Source organism: Nuphar pumila, chromosome 8 (genome assembly GCF_984573655.1).
Source record: "Nuphar pumila chromosome 8, dmNupPumi1.hap1.1, whole genome shotgun sequence".
NCBI classification, from domain to species: domain Eukaryota; kingdom Viridiplantae; phylum Streptophyta; class Magnoliopsida; order Nymphaeales; family Nymphaeaceae; genus Nuphar; species Nuphar pumila.
In genome coordinates, this window is record NC_143256.1 from 12,699,506 (window position 1) to 12,716,009 (window position 16,504).

The 16,504-nt window shown below is 39.3% G+C and overlaps 1 protein-coding gene across 1 annotated transcript in view; it reads left to right on the plus strand.

The window, feature by feature from the left end:
• Positions 1-16,195, plus strand: part of LOC149829630 (putative pectate lyase 5) — a 35,069-nt gene extending 18,874 nt beyond the window's left edge. The window contains exons 6-10 of the mRNA XM_090015214.1: positions 13,536-13,561; positions 14,542-14,587; positions 14,807-15,544; positions 15,649-15,787; positions 15,974-16,195. Coding sequence (XP_089871340.1) covers positions 13,536-13,561; positions 14,542-14,587; positions 14,807-15,544; positions 15,649-15,787; positions 15,974-16,195 — 1,171 coding nt within the window. The remainder of the gene's footprint in view (positions 1-13,535; positions 13,562-14,541; positions 14,588-14,806; positions 15,545-15,648; positions 15,788-15,973) is intronic.
• The last annotated feature ends 309 nt before the right edge of the window (positions 16,196-16,504 follow it).

The following is a 16,504-nucleotide window of genomic DNA, read 5'->3' on the forward strand; positions in this document are numbered from 1 at the left end:
GTTCTCAGGAACAAGTGTATGAGTTCACTAATTGCTTATAAAGTTCTCAGAAAACTCATGCAAAAGCAATATGGGACTATTCCACCTCATCAAGACCTCTATCTTAAACACCTCATTCCTTCTTTGAATTTCTCTCCATCCTTTCTTACACCTAACATTCCCCCACAAATTCAAAGAATGAAGCCGGAGGAAACAAAAGTGCCAAAAGAAAAAAAAAAAAACATTCTGCAACAAGACATATCATGCTTTCAGCAATGGTACCTTCCGGTTTGAACCACTACCTTAGTTGACTAACTTTACCCCCACAGGAACGAAGTGAACTGAAGTCTTGAACTTGAACCTTTGGTGTAGGAGTGTCCATCAGCAACAACATGATAAAGGTTCTGGTTGTAATCTTTAGGAGCGGCGCGTTAAAGGCCATGCGCCCGAATCCTGTTTCATGAGTGACTTCAGGAATAACCCAATTCCTTGAACTGCGGCCACACAGTCACACTCACATAGGTGGGCTTCTCCAAAGATGCACTGCTAACATCTCGTCTAGAAGGCTTTGAACCCATTCAGAGTTTTAACTCTTCCTTAACTTGCAGCTACAGCACCTTTCCAGAGTAAACAGGGGAACAGACACAGATACAAAGTATCATCTTTAATAAGGTGCTATCCAGTTCACCCTACAGCTTGTTTTTACCACATTGAACCTACTTTGTGGGATCTCCACTCAGATAGGTTGGGTTGCTACTGTAGATGAACTACTGATGGGTTTCAGTCTCATCCCCTCTCTGGATTTTAGGACTAAAGACTTATCTAGTCCTTTCGTTAATGGGTCAGCTGTGTTTTCTTTGGATCCAACATAGTCCACAACAACCACTAACTGAGACACCAGTTCCCTTACAGATTTTATCCTGACTTGGATGTGTCTCCTCTGCTTTTGGTTATATTTTGTGCTTTTAATCTTTGCAATAGTGGCCATATTGTCACAATGCACAGATATCGCAGGAATTGGCTTGCATATTAAAGGAAGTTCCTCAAGAAGTCCCTTTAACCATTCAGCTTCCAATCCAGTGACATCTAAAGCACAGAGTTCAGCCTCAAAAGTAGACCGAGACAAGATGGTCTGCTTTACTGATCTCCAGGCGACTGCGCCGCCACCCAAGGTAAATACATACCCTGTCACGCCATAACTGCCAGAGTTCATGGCTATCCAGCTCGCATCACTATATCCCTCAAGAACTGCAGGGAATCTCTTGTAATGCAAACTCAAGGAAATAGTTCCTTTCAGGTATCTAAGTACCCTGTCCAATGCCTTCCAATGAGTGCGATTTGGACAACTTGTGTATCTACTTAATTTTGTCACGGAGAACGAAATATCCGGTCTCGTGCAATTTGCAAGATACATCAAACTTCCAATAATCTGGGAATACCTCAATTGAGACACAGGAACACCAGTCGTATTCTTATGAAGAGGGATAGAAGGGTCATATGGAGTTGCTACAGATCTCCCTTGGTTATAACCAAATTTAAAAAGTACTTTCTCGACAAAGTGAGATTGAGAAATGGTTAACCCTTCAGCTGAACGAGTCAGCTTTAAGCCTAAGATCACGCTTGCAACACCCATATCCTTCATATCAAATTTACTACTAAGAAACGACTTTGTCTCATTAACAATTCCCATATTGGAACCAAACAGTAGAATATCATCTACATACAGGCATAAAATAATACAACCATCACTTTTAACTTTACAATAAACACACTTATCAGATTCATTGACAACAAAGCCAAATAATAATATAATATTATCAAACTTCTCATGTCATTGTTTAGGGGCTTGTTTCAGTCCATATAATGACTTAACAAGTCTACAAACTTTATCTTCATTACCAGGAGCCACATAACCCTCAGGTTGATCCATATAAATCTCTTCTTCAAGATCGCCATGCAAGAAAGCGGTCTTCACGTCCATTTGATGGACCGAGAGATCATAAATGAAAGCCAGTGCAATAAGCACCCTAATAGTGGTCATCCGGGTAACCGGAGAATAGGTATCAAAGTAATCTATTCCCTCATTTTGTTTGAACCCCTTGGCAACCAGTCTCGCCTTGTACTTGTCAATAGATCCATCTGGTTTCAACTTCTTCTTAAAGATCCACTTGCACCCAATTGTAGAACTACCACGAGGGAGGTCAACCAGTTCCCAAGTACCATTAGAGATAATGGAGTCCATTTCACTCTTGATGGCGTCTTTCCAATGCTTTGCTTCAGGTGAAGCCATTGCATCTCGGAAAGTGGGAGGATCATCTTCGATAAGGTAAGTGATAAAGTCACTTCCCAAATCCTTGGTAATTCTTGGTCTCTTGCTCCTTCTAGGTTCAACCACTTCCTCAGACTCATCGGGTCTAGGATGGGAACAAGATGGTTCTACCCCCACATCTGTCATCATTTCCACATGTTCGGGAATTGAACCAGAAGTTGAAGGTATATCTAAAGAAGACAGATTTTGAGGTACACCAACTTTCATGGGAAATACATCCTCAAAGAATGTAGCTTCTCGAAGCTCTACAATAGAGTTAACATCTATGCCAGATATCTCAGACTTAATTACTAAGAACTTATAGGCATAGCTGTTCTCTACATAACCCAAAAAGACAGCATCTACTGTTTTAGGACCCAGCTTCTTCCTATTGTGTTCTGGGACAAGTACCTTAGCAAGGCACCCCCACACTTTAAGGTATTTTAAGCTAGCTTTCCTATTTCTCCAGAGTTCAAAAGGGCTACTATCCTTATGCTTCTGAGGTACTCTATTCAGAATATGACAAGCCGTATTCAGAGCATCCCCCCACATATAGGTAGGTAATCCAGAACTCCCAAGTAGAGTATTTATCATGTCAGTTAGGGTTCTATTCTTTCTTTCTGCAATCCCATTGGATTGAGGAGAATATGGAGCTGTAAACTCATGAACTATTCCAACAGATTTGCAATATTCATCGAGTTTATTAGAGGTATATTCTCCCCCTCTATCAGACCTCAATCTTTTAAGTTTTCTACCAGTTTGTATTTCTGCTTCATTCTTAAAGTTAAGAAACTTATCAAAAGCTTCATCTTTTGATTTTAGCAGATACACATAACAGTATTTAGTGCCATCATCTATAAAAGTGATAAAATACTTTTTATGATTTCTAGTTAACACTCCATTAAACTCACAGATATCTGTATGCACCAGATCCAATATTTCAGAATCTCTAACAATCGTATGAAATGGTTTTCTACATTGCTTTGCTTGCACACAAATTTCACATTTTTTAGTTTTATCAATGGAATGTTCAGGAATCATTTTCAAGTTCATCATGTGTTTCACAGAGTTGAAATTCACATGACCTAATCTATTATGCCATAAGTCAGATGATTCTATGTTATAAGCAACATTAGACAATGAGTCAAAAGAAACATCATTTTCTAATTTATCACTGCAAACATGTTCAACACGAAGTTTAAATAAACCATCATCTAAATACCCCTTGCCAATAAAAGTTCCAGAATGTAAAATAACAACTTTATTACATTTAAAGTTAAATTCATAACCCTCTCTAACAAGACATGAACCACTAAGAATGTTCCTTCTAACTACAGGCACATGGTGCACTCTGTGTAAAGATAGAACTCGTCCTGAAGGAAACTTCAGATCCACGCGTCCAATTCCTAACACCTTTGCAGTCGTTGAATTGCCCATAGTCACGGATCTGCCTGCAGCAGCCTGGTATGAGACAAAGACAGACTTATCAGCACAGACGTGCACATTCGCCCCAGTGTCAACCAGCCACTCAGTTGGCTCATAAACGTGATAGATTTGTGGGTTAACAGAAACATACCCAGTACTGGTCCCAATGACCTCAGTCACCATGTTGACTTGAGGCGTTCCTTCTGTGGTCCCATGAGCTTTGGCTTTCTTGGATGGACATTCCTTAGCCCAGTGTCCAACCTGCCCACAGTTCCAGCACGGTTTGTTCTTTGCCTTTTTCTGGATTTTGGCCTTAGGTTTAAACTGGTTTTTCATTGCAAATTTCGATTTTTGTCCTTTGCCCTTAAAAGCTCCGGTCATCATGTTCACCTTAGGCGGTTCAGTTGGCATTACGATCTGTTTCTGGCTCCTATGCTCTTCTTCAATGGCAATGGCTACCATAAGATCATCTAGAGAAATTTTTCCTCTACGGTGCTTGAGAGACATACCAAAGTCTACCCAAGACTTAGGAAATTTCTCTACGATGGTCATAACCTGAAACTTCTCAGGAAGTTTCATTTCAGCCTCAGCCAAACTATGGAGCAGTAGCAGAAACTCGTGTGCCTGCTCAGTGACCGACTTGCCTTCTACCATCTGATATTTCAGAAACTTGGCAACAGAGTATTTTTCAAGACCTTGGTCTTCTGTATTGTACTTCTTGTCAAGTTGGTCCCATAAACCCTTAGCAGTGGTAGAGGAAGAACAGTACACATCGAACAATGTGTTGGACAGAGCCAACAGTATGCAACCACGACATATACTGTCCTTTTCTTTCCACTCTACAGCCGCAGTAACTGCAGTAGGGTCAGGGTTAGTATCAGACACCGAAGGGCAGTCGATTTCCAGAACATTCAACAGCCCTATCGTAGTGAACCAGATCTTCATGCGTTGCTGCCAACGCTTGAAGTTCTGACCGGCAAACTTTTCCGGCATACCAGACATGTCCACTTTTGGTACAAAAGCGAAAGAAGTCGACATGCTTAGAATCTTCTCTAAGACTGATGGATCACTTTTTCAGATCACACAGTTTCACAATCGTCATCATGATATAAAACACGATATAAATCAAGAAATATAACAGTGTAAATAACATGATTAACAAACGACCGAAACAGTAACAGGGAGCAAGCATGGCATTTTCCGCATCAGACCAAAATCCAGACGACAGCATAAGATTAAACAGATGCATAGAACATAAAGAAAACAACAGGAACATGTTTAGGTTATGTAATAGGCTAAGGCGTACGAAAGTACTCCCCTTAGAGAAGATTCGCCCCCACATACTGTGCAAATCAGGGTCCGGCGTCCTTCCCCCAGGATACAATAGCCACGACGAACCGAACGGTGCACTCCGGCGGATCGTCCTTCGAAAACAGCCTCTTCGAACCAAAGTTGCAGAACCACTCTTTCGGAAAAACTCACAGGAAAGAGAGAGAGAGTAACAGGGGAGATGGGAAATCGCAGAACTCTCCTTCAGAAAATCGCCTGTCTCAACATCTCCGTAACCCCACCCCTGACCACGCTTTTATAACCCACGAACGGTTATGAAACGTGGAAGGAGCCCGTTAAGGAAATCCAGGGGACGTGATCCGTTAACGGACTTCGAAAGATCGAGATCCGTTACGGAATCCGAAGTTCCATAACGGGCACAGAATCCGAGGAGTCGTGACCCGTTATCCATTCTCATAACCCGTTACCGAATCCAAAGAAACTTTGGGTAAAAAGATACTTGTCTTGATTGGATATGGCCCTAAAGGGCCAATTACCCGAACCCGAACCCGAACCCGAACCCGAACCCGAACCCGAGCTCGACCCGGCTCGGCTCGGCATGGCACGGCACGGCGGGCGGGCGCGCGCGTGCGCGCGTGTGTGGTGGTCATCCCACTCCCTTGTTCTCAGGAACAAGTGTATGAGTTCACTAATTGCTTATAAAGCTCTCAGAAAACTCATGCAAAAGCAATATGGGACTATTCCACCTCATCAAGACCTCTGTCTTAAACACCTCATTCCTTCTTTGAATTTCTCTCCATCCTTTCTTACACCTAACACTAACAACATCTAATTAACAATCGGATTCAGATTTGTTGTACAGCCTTACATCCAGATCCAATTCTGAACCAAACAAAATCCTCATCCCTCCAATAATCTAAACTGGTTATAACATGTAAAACATGCCCGTAGTTACTCCCATCTGGATTTGATATGACCTTTTCCCATCCAATTCACAGCCCTATTTGGCAATACCCAATCATCTCAGATTCAGTAATGCCTACATCCAAACCGTCTGATTGCATCCAAGGGCGTGAGAGTGACACTCAGAGAGACTTGTATTTGAGTTCAATGATTAACACGGGGCTCCGCTTGTCTGGCAGGAGCAGTTAGTGTACGTCACCTTGTGTTGGGACTAGGGGGTGTCATCGGTCGGGTTTGGTTCAGACCCAGGTAGAACCAGACCTAGTCCTGATTTTCGAGTATAGTATAGGGTCTAGACCCGAGTCTAATCAGACACATCATAAGAGAAACCATACCTAGACCCGATAAGAACTACATGAACCAAACTCGGTAAAATAACATTTCAAAATTTTATGGAAAGTGTATAGGGGGGTATGGAAAGTGGGTGTGGCAGGGCATGAAAAGTAGATGAAATGCCGTGACTAACGGAATATTAAAGCTAATGGAATGCTACAACTAGTGATGACATGCAAATGCTCATGGAACAGAGAATGCAAATGAATGGGGATGAAACAAAAATAGAATGAGCAAAGGTGGGATGCAGGTGAAGTTAAAATGCTGTGAAGAGAGGTGCTAATGTATGTATAAAGTTAAAAATAGAATAAGCACAGATAGTTTTCTCTCGCTAATTCGTCGCAAATTTGCGACAAAAAAAATTCATCACAAATTTGTGACAGAAAAAATCCGTCACAAATTATTGTCGCTGATTAGCATTTTTCTTGTAATGGTAATTCATGGCTAATTCATCGTAAATCCATCACTGAACAGTTTAGTGATAGATAACTTTCATCATAATTTCTTAGTCGCTAATTAGCGATAGAAAATATTTGTCGCTACTTCCGTCGCTAATTTACGATGAATTAGTGAATGCCATGATTCATCGTAAGGCCGTTATTAATCCACAAAGATTTGGTTTTGCGACAGATACACATCCGTAGCTAATTTCGTTGCTATTGTAGCGACAGAATTATGATGGATTACAATCCATCGCAAAACATCGACGATTCAGTTTTTCGATGGATAAATATCCATCCCTAATCCATCGCTAAATTGAAGGTCGATACTAATTAGCGACGAATAATATCCGTTGCTAATTCATCAAAAAAAAATTGAAATATAAATATCGAGAAAAAATTTAGCGTTATACAATCTATATATCCTGTGTATAAAAAACAAAGTACACATAAAAAATACATATATAAAGCAGCTGAAACAAATTTAACACAAGATACAAGATATAATCCTCGTCAAGTTCTAATTATTTACAAGTGAACATTTACAAAGAGTTTCTTTTGAAACAACAAGAAGGTGAAATAAATTCAACACATGAATCTAATCATCGCCAAGATTCTGAGCATCATCTTATTCATTGTCTCGATCTGCCCCTTCATCCATGTCTCCATCAGCTCCTCTATGCTGATTATCTCCAGCATCCTACAAGATAAAAGAAAGGTTAGTATTGATAAACAAAATATAATGAAATAAATTATATGTAATGCACCTAATTTAAGGCAATCAAAGTAACATGAATGAATTACACATAGACTAGCTAGCAATAAAGTGAAAGACATTAACAGAATTCAATATGTATTTTAAGACTGACAAAAAATTTTTTATAGTGATTCAATCATGCAGATATGTGTTCTAAGGTTGTCAAAAAAATATTATAGTGATTCAAGCATGCATATATATATATATATATATATATATATATATATATATATATATATATATATTATAAGGCTGTCAAATAAATGTCTTTTGTATCACAATCATGCTTATATGTATTCTAATGTGGTCAAAAAACTCTCATTGTGATTCAATTATGCATATATGTGTTTTAAGGTTGTCAAAAAACTTTTATAGTGATTCAAGCATGCATATATGTGTTCTAAGGTAATCAAACAATTTCATAGTGATGAAATCATGCTTATTTATATGTTCTAAGGTTGTCAAAAAACTTTCATAGTGATTCAATCATGCATATATATGTGTTCTAAGGTTGTCAAAAAACTTTCATAGTGATTCAATCATGCATATATGTGTTATAAGGCAGTAAAAAAACTTGCATAGTGATAAAATCATGCTTATATGTGTTCTAATGTTGTCAAAAAACTTTCATAGTGATTCAATCATGCATATATATGTTATAAGGCAGTCAAAAACTTTCATAGTGATGAAATCATGCTTATATGTGCTCTAATGTTGTCAAAAAACTCTCATAGTGCTTCAATCAAGCGTATATGTGTTCTAAGTTTATCAAAAAACTCTCATAGTGATTCAAGCATGCATATTTGTGTTCTAAGGTTGTCAAAAACTTTCATAGTAATGAAATCATGCTTATATGTGTTCTAATGTTATAAAAAAACTCTCATAGTGATTTAATCATGCATATATGTGTTCAAAGGTTGTCAAAAAACTTTCATAGTGATTCAATCATGCATATATGTGTTATAAGGCAGTCAAAAACTTTCATAGTGATGAAATCATGCTTATATGTGTTCTAATGTTGTAAAAAAACTCTCATAGTGCTTCAATATGCATCGTTTGTTGCTTCTTCATTTACCCCAATTGGTACATCACTAGGACCCATAGTAGAACTCAGTTCTAGTCCTGCAACATCAAATATCAAATCCATATATGGATTATCGTGCACCATATCCACCCATGCATCAAAATTATTCCAAAATTCTTCACTATGAGGCATCCAGTTCTGATAATCACTCGCAAAACCCTTTCTGTATAGGTGATGTCTAACGCCATGAGGTTATACAAATCGATTGTTCTTACATATCGTGCAGGGGCACCAGATCTGACATATGGGATCCACTGTACTGACACTTGCCATTGCATATTCAATGAAACTGTCAACACCATCTATATATTCAAGCGATACCTCATTGTCAACTATCTTACGGTACATTTATTCACGGTTTGTAGTCATTTTGTCCTATGATGTTACGAATATTATCCTAATCAGTTAAAAGAGAATCATAAGAATGGTATGATAAAGAAAATATCTAATTTATCATGCATTCATTGTGGATGTAATGATTTGATATATATATATATATATATATATATATATATATATATATATATATATATATATATATATATATATATATATATATATATATATATATATATATATATATACACACACACACAAGAACTATGATGCATGCATTAATAACTTAATATTTTCATGTGCAAAACCATTCATTTGAAGCATGTTTGAAACATTGATAACTTATTATTCATTTTTATGTGCAAACCCATTCATAACATGATACATTCATTTGAAGCATGCTTTTATGATACAATTTCACATAGAAGGCATAATTAAATTGAAAATAACTTCATGCAAGCATGGATACAGTCACATCAAACATTGTAATACATTCAAATTATTCATATCAAAACAATGACAAACACGTACCTGCAACAAACACACTCTAATATCTTGCTAACTACTACCATGACTAACATGAAATTTGAACTCAAAAAATAAGAGCACTTCTATTTTCATACATTAAAATCATGCTCAGCATGATCTCCGAACTCTATCAAAGCAGTTCTAGATATCCACAACTAAGTGAGTGTGTGAACAAAAAAGTGTTGCATCCAAGAAATTAAATAACTTGTGATGCGCTTGCATCACTTACTCACTATGAGTATTTACCCGATTTGCATGCTATTGCCTTTGCATTTTTTTATTTCTTTTTGCATTACATTTTTAGCCGCATGTGATGCTTAACACTAAGCATCGCGCAATTAGCTCAACTATGCACCTGCAAAGCACATTTATATACGAAAGAGGTAGCAACCCATTAAGAGGCGACAGGGGCTCCGCTATCGCCTGACAGAGAGAGAGAGGCGGTAGACCTGCAGACTCATCGACGAAGGGGATCCGATCGCAGGTCGGTTGTGGAGCGAGGCTACTAGAACAAGAGGAGGACAAGGTCACTGGTGTGGGTCAGAGGAGATTTTAAAAAAATGGCTGATATTTGCAAAATCGCCTCCTCCCCTCCATGCCCCAACAACCTGACAGAAAAAGGGAGTAGGGGCACAACCCCTACCTTCTTGTGAAAAGAAAAGGAAGAGAAGAAGGGGCAGGGGGGTGTCGTCCCCCTCCCCTGTCTGCTTGTCTGCCTGAAAAGGGAGCAGACCCTTCCCTTGCTATCAGAGGAAAAAGGGAGGGGCCTGGCCCCTCCACCACGAAAAGAGGAAGCAGGGGGGGGGGCATAGGGGCAAGAGGCCCCTGGCTCTTAAAAAGGAGGAGGCAGGGGCCAATGGCCCCTGTCATCCTTGAAAAGAATTGGGGCAAGGGTCAATGGCCCCTACCGACTTCAAAAGAAAATTAGGGCAGGGGCTATTGGCCCCTGCCGAATTCTGAAAAATGAAGTAGGGGCCAAATCCCCCTGCTGAAATCTCCAAAACAGGCGAAAAGGGGGGTCCCGACCCCTTCTGCCGGCTCGCTGGGTGACAGAGGGCAGAATGAGAGAGAGAGAGAGAGATAAGGAGAAAGAAGAAGAGAAGGGAGGAGACGCGCCTGGGGAAGGAGGTCACTGGCATCGGCGTCGACAGATGAGCAAGAGGGAAGGAGAGGAGAGGAGACAAGCAAGAGGGGGTGAGAGAAAGGTTGGATGACCAATGAGGTGGTGTCGGCGAAGCTATCGGAGAGGGAGGCGGTCGTTGGAAGGGGGAGAAGGAAAGGTGAGCAACGGGGTGAGAGAAAGGGCGAGGGTGTGCGATGAATGAAACAAAAAGGGAAAATAAAGGGGGCTCGCATTAGGGTTTTACAGGAAATTTAACGACGGATTATAGACAACAAAATTCCATCACAAACATCATCGCAAATTTGCGATGGAGTAGCAACGAAAAAACGGTGTCGCGAAGTTGCGACAGAGTGTGAGACAAATTTTTTTTGTAGCAAATTTGCGACGACATTTGCGACAAAATTTTTTCGTCGCTAATTCCGCAACTAATTCCAATTTTATGGAAGAATAGTTTTCTCTAGCTAATTCATCGCAACTTTGGGATATATTATTTCCATCGCAAATTTCTGTCGCTAAATAACATTTTTCTTGTAGTTCACTTTCAAGTCACTGTAGCCTTAATCTAGCTCAGTGCAAGCTGGTCTAAAGGTTTTCATGCTAAAATCTCAAGGTTAATGGTAAAACCTTCTCATTCATTTGCATCTTGCTGATATTTCACACATATTTATGGTCAAAATTTAAAAATAAAATAAAAAAACACTGAAAACTCATTTAGCACATATCATTTAGCACCTACCCATTATTCTCTCTCTCTCTCTCTCTCTCTCTCTCTCTCTCTCTCTATATATATATATATATATATATATATATATATATATATATAGGAGTGCAATCACGAGGAGTGCAACCAGAGTGGAATGCCGTTGAGCATCCATCGCGCAACTGATGGACACTCAATGCTGTTCCCACAAGAAATGCTGAAAATAGTGTCAATTTATTCAAAAAAGAACCTCGACCGTTGCTAAAGGTTCCAGTTTCTGCTAGGATCTTTGGCGGCGGTCAAAACCACAATGGAATTGGAACCTTTAGGCTATGTTTGATGACTTGTCCAGGATTGGATGAATGAACAAAAAAAGATGGAACATAATATTGGTTCTGTTTGTTCCGTAACAATTGTACCAAGTCCAACGTTTGTTTGGACCGTCTATGTTCCAAATGTTTGTTGTTTACAACTTGGACAGTCATGGATAATGGGTCAAATTACTTTGTTTTGAATTGTATGACCCAATCAGCCCAACCATAAGAGTGTTTTAACATACATATTATGGATTTTAACTTTGGATATAGATATCGGATTGGATCTAAAAACTAAAAAAATGTTTAAAATTTGGTAATTTAAAAAATAAGATTTGATATTTTTTATATATAAAAACTGTAATCGGTGTCTTATTAGATCTAATTATGAAAGTTTATTAAAAATTTATGGATTTTAGCTCCAAATATAGATCTCAAACATAATTCATTTACAAAAAAAATGTTTAAATTTTGGTTAATTTGAGAGAAAAATAAGAATTCATATTTTTTTTATATACAAACCAAAAACCTTAAAATGCATCTTCATATTCATTTTATATACAAACAAAAAATCAAAAATACAATATATTTATTTAAAAACCAAAAACCAAAAAATAAATAAATTATATTCATATTTTTTATAAATAAATCATAAAACCCTAAAATGCAAGAAAATAAATAATAAATAAACCAAAAAATCCTAAACTACAAGAAAAATAAACCATAAATTAAAGATCTAAAACCCTAATTAAAGATATTTGATTCAAAGCCCTAATCAAATCAAAGAAAATCCTTAATAAAATTAAATAACAAAAGCCCTATTTATAGATATTTGTTCAAGGCCCTAATCAATGAAAATCAAAGAAAAATCTTAATTATTTAGTAGATCTAACCTAATCAAGAAGAAGAATAACAAGAAAAAGAAAAAGAAAAAGAAAAAGAAGAAAACCATCTGGTCGCTGGTGGCCTCGCTGGTCGTTGGTGGCTTCCCTTTGAAACATTAGCTACTAAGTCATATCCCATGGCATTGGAAATAAGCCGGTCTGCACATGGGTGAGAGAGAGAGTTGGGGGGGCCCTTCCCCCGACTTTTTTTTTTTCATACACATGTTCCTTGTCCCCGTCCTCACTGTAATACAGGGGGTGGAGCGAAAATTACACTCATATATGGACGCGGTGGATGCGCGAAATGCCATTCGTCATGTCCAATGTTTGTTATAAAACATGCAAAAACATGAATTTCGTCTCGCGGGACGAGCAAAATGTGCTTTTTGCTCTAGAACCACTAATAAAGCCCCAAAAATGTGCAAAACGGCGTTTTTGCACATTTTTTGGGCCATTTCAGGGTGTTGGCCATCACGCGCGATGATGGACGGCCAAGCAAACTTTCTCATGCAAGCGTGAAGCAAAAGCTTTTTTTCACGTCGTCCCCTGATCTTTTTGCTAATTCCTAAAATGTACCCGCTTTTTGCACAAGTGTCAGAATGAACGAAGGAGCTTGAATTTTAGGTCCAATACTTAAGGTTAAGAAAAAACTGCTTTTTGCACAATTATTTTTGTTCCTTGTCCAATAACACGAAAAAAAGTTGAATATGTGCTGCTCTGATTTCTTAAAAACCCTAGTCTTGATTTTGTTTCTTGGAAGCTATCCCACAAATATCACTGATCCTGATTTTATCACCATATTTCCAAAGACAGTGTGTCAGCCATTTTGAAAATATCACGTTTTTTATTGCAATAAAACAGTCTTGTGGCAATCTTTTATATTGTTTACATTTTATTTATAGTTCTATGTTCATGGTATTTCTATATTATTTATTTTTATTTGCACTTCTACTCTTGTTATGAATTATTTATACTTTTATATATGTCAAAACTTTCTTGAAAATTTCCTGTTATAAACCAAAAGCCTATAAATATCTTTATACTGCACGCATGAGATTATCTCAAAACCAGGTTTTTGCCTCCTGTCATCCAAACGCCCCCCCCCCCCAAGCATCTTTGCATAACAAACTGTGAAGTGTATCATACATAGGGGTGGCAATTTCTCACACGACCCGCCAACCCGCCTCTTAGGCGGGTTCGGGTTGGGCTTAAGCCAACCCGTTTAATAAACGGGTCGACCCGCGTAACCCGTTTATTAAACAGGTCGGGTTCGGGTTGGGGGTATGCCAATCCGCCAACCCGGCTGACCCGTTTAATAAACGGGTTAGGCGGGTGGGTCAACCCGCCAACCCGACCCGTCCCCGTCAACCTGACCCGCGAACCTGAGAACCCATTTACCCGACCCAACCCATTTATTAAATGGGTTGGCGGGTTGTGTCGGGTTACCTGTTTATTAAACGGGTCGGGTTCGTGTTTGCCACAGCCGACCCGTTTAATAAACGGGTCGGGTTCGGGTTGAGGTATGTTGACCCGCCAACCCGACACGATTGCCACCCCTAATCATACATTTGATTCATCTTGCCTTTCTTCATGTTTTCCATATTGCTGAAAATAATTAATTAAAAAATAAGAAACATGTAAGAGCTACTCGACTCCCTGAATTAAAGGATTAAAAAAATTAGGCCAAATGAAATAAGTGCGGCGGGCATGTTAGTTCGTCACAGTCCTCAAAAGGAAATGAGAGAATCGAGGATCATTTGCTTCCCAAAATTTCGTTACATGGTACAGTTAAATATTTAAACACGTTTAACGGGAATTTCATCCCCCAGTATTTACGGCATTGAAGAATTCCACATGGAGTGCCCCATCTCCTATAACCAGAAATCACGACCCAAGTGGGCCATTAGTTTAGTTTAGTCACACAACTTTGCTCCACTTCCTTTCCTCTTTAAATCCCCTCCATGCTCACTTCACTATAACACACCTCTCTCTCTCTCTCTCTCTCTCTCAATGGAGAACCCCTTCTCCATTCCCTTCATCCTTCTCTCTCTCCTTTGCGTTACCTGCATTTGCTTCTCAGCTCCACTGCATGACCCACATGAAATCGTCAAAGAATTAGAGAGGTAAGCCTTTGGGCCTTTCATTACAAAGACACTGTGTTTCATCCCTACTAATGTCTTCTAGGGTTTCACGCCAATGACGTAGGTGAGTTTTCTGCTCTCTTATCCAAAGAAGAAAGAAAGAAGGAAAAAAAAAAGGTTTTTTTTTTATACTACTTTGAGAATGCAATTAGTGCAATGAGATAACTTGACTCTGTGCTTTGTTCATGATATTTTTTCTAGGGGCATCAATGGGTCAAGGAGGGAGTTGGGGTTCCTCTCTTGCAATACTGGCAACCCGATTGATGATTGTTGGAGGTGTGATCGAAACTGGGTGTCCAAACGCCAAAGGCTGGCGGATTGTGCGTATGGGTTCGGCAAGAACGCCATTGGTGGAAGAAATGGCAGGATCTATGTTGTTACCGATGCCGGTGATGATGCCGTCAATCCAAAGCCCGGCACTCTTCGCTATGGTGTCATCCAAAATGAGCCTCTATGGATCATCTTTGCTCGTGACATGGTCATAAAACTCAAGCAAGAGCTCATAATGAACTCATACAAGACCATCGACGCCCGCGGCGCAAACGTTCACATTGCCAATGGGCCTTGCATCACCATCCAGTTTGTGACCAACATCATCATACATGGATTGCACATTCATGACTGCAAACCAGGAGGAAATACCAACGTTAGGGACTCCCCTCAACACTATGGATACAGGACTAGATCAGATGGGGATGGTATCTCTATTTTTGGAGGCAGCCACATCTGGGTGGATCATTGTTCTCTATCCAATTGCTATGATGGGCTCATTGATGCCATCCATGGATCAACTGCCATTACCATCTCCAATAACTACATGACCCATCATGACAAAGTCATGCTCTTGGGTCATAGTGATTCCTACACTCAAGATAAAGATATGCAAGTCACTATTGCTTTTAATCACTTTGGGGAAGGGCTGGTTCAAAGGATGCCTAGGTATGTTGAAGGAAATATTTCCATGCTATTTATTTATTTATTTTAGCTTTTCTCCCCCATATGGAATCCTAATATCAAGAGGGTGACTTTCAAAACTACTTCAGGTGTAGACATGGCTATTTTCATGTTGTAAACAATGATTACACTCATTGGGAGATGTATGCTATTGGTGGGAGTGCAGACCCCACTATCAATAGCCAAGGCAACAGATTTCTTGCTCCCAATACAGACTATAACAAAGAGGTGAGGTTCATTTTGGATGTGTTTATTGGTTTTTTTTTTCTTTTCTTGTTTTCATTATTCATGCGGGAACTAAACATCCTAGAAGTATATCTCGCACCCTCGCCATGAATTTAATTTCAGTTGGTCAAATTACTCAGCAAAATTCTAATGTATGACATAGGACTAAGTTTGAAATGATAATGACAGGTAACGAAACACGAAGATGCACCAAAGAGTAAATGGATCCATTGGAATTGGAGATCTCAGGGGGATTTGATGTTGAATGGAGCATTCTTCACACCATCTGGCGCAGGCTCATCATCAAGCTATGCGAAGGCTTACAGTCTCAGCGCGAGACCTTCCTCTCTTGTGGGTGCCATCACCTTTTCTGCGGGAGCTCTCAATTGCCGGAAAGGAAGCCGATGCTAATTGTTATGTATGCTATATAAAAATGAGGAAGCTCCTCTCTTTTACAGTGTTTTTCCTTTTTTTTTTTTGGAGTTTGGTTTTTGGAAGTTTTTCTGCAATTCTTCCAACCTCGGCCGGCTGTTGTGGATGCTTTGAAGTCGAGTGGTGGTTCAAAAGGCAGCAGCAACAGACTGAAGAGTTGATGTTATGATTGGACTCTCTCTCTTTCTCGTGGTGGTCATCCACAAAAATAACGGTCTTGATGGCACGAATATGCAAGTTTGTTATCGATTCTTTTGTTGAGAACCTTTGTTGATTTTGGAATCTGCA